At 36.6% G+C, this 2,205-nt stretch overlaps 1 protein-coding gene across 1 annotated transcript in view; it reads right to left on the bottom strand.

Annotated features, from left to right (window-relative positions):
- The window catches only part of TIPRL (TOR signaling pathway regulator), a 31,202-nt gene continuing 28,997 nt past the window's right edge, over positions 1-2,205 (bottom strand). Inside the window, exon 7 of the mRNA XM_032389355.1 lies at positions 1-1,556. Coding sequence (XP_032245246.1) covers positions 1,413-1,556 — 144 coding nt within the window. The 3' untranslated portion in view covers positions 1-1,412. The remainder of the gene's footprint in view (positions 1,557-2,205) is intronic.

Here is a 2,205-nt window from a genome sequence, read left to right as displayed (position 1 = left end):
CAGTAATTCCTTATTGTTTATTCTTTTCTTACAAAAAGACACTTGGAACAAATAAATATAAAATGGCATATGTCTTATTTAGCAATGGGCAAATACAGGTTTTCTGGGTATTCTCCACAGGAATAAACTAAAGGAGCTTCCGGAAGTACACTCATCCTATCAACTTCCCACCCTCTATAAAAAAAGGTCAATTCTTTTAATTTCCCACAATTTTTAGCAATAGATTCTGAAAATAAGTCATCTAAACCTGACTCAGAGACTAAGACAACTGATTCAAGTTAAGAATATATATAATGATGTTGCCCAGAAACTTCAACTAATGAATATTCTTACAAGTTTTTCATTTCTTATATCTTGTATGAATAAAGAGTCTATTCTGTTCAAATCCGCATGGCAAATAAAATACAACAGAAGGCCAAGCACAATATATACACTTTTCTGTCCTAAGAGAAAACATTAAATACAGGTATATTTAATATACAGTGAACATGCCATGTATTTTCTTAAAGCCAACAAAATCCTGATTTCCTATACCTTGCAGGTGATGTAGCAGAAGGCAAACAAATACCAAAATCACTTGTGACAAAATTTAGCTAATAAAATTAGCTAGACAACAATACAAATTCAATATTCAATGGATTTATTCATTCCAAGGTTGCATGGAAAATGAAGTAAAAAACATCAGTACAAGTAGAACCACACATAAGAAAAAGCACCTAAAGATGGAGGAAGGACAGCTCTGACATCCTACCTGTGGCTGGCAAACCATGTTCAGGTGTGTCCACGGATAGAACACCTTCAGTTTCCTAAAACCCTAGGTTATTCGGTTCTGTGTCTGAAATTTTCTCAAAGCCTTCAAAAGCCAATTTAAATTTAGAGGGGAAATATATATTTTTTAATTTGTGGGTAAAGATCATTAAAGTACAACACCAATTTCCTAAAAGGCAACTCATGACTCTCCAGAAGTACGAATAAACATCAAAAAGCCCAAAGTAAAGAGCTAGTACATCAACATGCACAATCAGGAATCCCGTGAAAGTCACAAGGTGCTGTGATTCTGTGATTTACATTAGCTTCCTCATGGTAGAAGACAGTGTTTCATGATGGATGCAGATTATGCCCACTGCTCATGAGACATACACACATCACTACTAGTGAGATCCCACTTTGTAACAATTTAGAAATCCAAATTTAACTCCAGAAAATATAAATCTGGAATATGAATTTGAAGATAGACAGTACAAACAGCAGCTGAGTGGAACCTGCCTGCAACAATCCTTTATTTTTTTTCCTTTAAGGCTACAGAAAATCTGCACATAAACAAGGCAATTAATTCTCATAATAAAAATACCCCCTCCAAATAGCTAAGGTCTCCAGTCAGATTCCATGGTCAGTATATGTTGTATCACATTCTATTCCACAGGTGTACTTTCTCGTGAGTCTGCAGGGTTAAGATCAATTCTTTCTGGAAATAGTAGCTTCTCGCAAACTGCCTCCTTTATCGGTAAATACTGTGATATTTCATTAGGTTCCGTGAAGAGGGAAGGTGAAACATGCTGGGAAACACATAAATCATATTAGCACATATTCAGTTATCTCATTGGTACCTTTTCAAAATGCTTTGGTTCAAGTATTCATACAGCACACCAATTTTATTCTATTTTTTTAAAATTTTTCTATTGTTATGTTAATCCCCATACATTACATCATTAGTTTCAGATATAGTGTTCCATGATTCATTGTTTGTGCATAACACCCAGTGCTCCATGCAGAACGTGCCCTCCTCAATACCCATCACCAGGCTAACCCATCCTCCTACCCCCCTCCCCTCTAGACAATTTTATTCTATTTTTTTTAAAGAATTATTTATTTATTTCTGGGGGGGAGGGGCAGAGAGGGAGAATCTCAAGCAGACTCCGTGCCAAGCACAGAGCCCGACGTGGGGCTCGACCTCAGGATCTGAGATCATGACCTGAGCCGAATCCAAGAGTCAGACGCTTAACCAACTGTGTCATCCAGGCGTCCCAACACACCAATTTTATTTTATTTTATTTTATTTTAATTTTTTTATTGTTATGTTAATCCCCATACATTACATGATTAGTTTTAGATATAGTGTTCCATGATTCATTGTTTGTGCATAACACCCAGTGCTCCGTGCAGAACGTGCCCTCCTCAATACCCATCACCAGGCTAACCCATCCT

This window comes from Phoca vitulina, unplaced genomic scaffold (assembly GCF_004348235.1).
Source record: "Phoca vitulina isolate PV1807 unplaced genomic scaffold, GSC_HSeal_1.0 scaffold54, whole genome shotgun sequence".
NCBI classification, from domain to species: domain Eukaryota; kingdom Metazoa; phylum Chordata; class Mammalia; order Carnivora; family Phocidae; genus Phoca; species Phoca vitulina.
The sequence above is the reverse complement of the archived record's forward strand: the minus strand, read 5'-3'. Positions and strand labels throughout refer to the sequence as shown.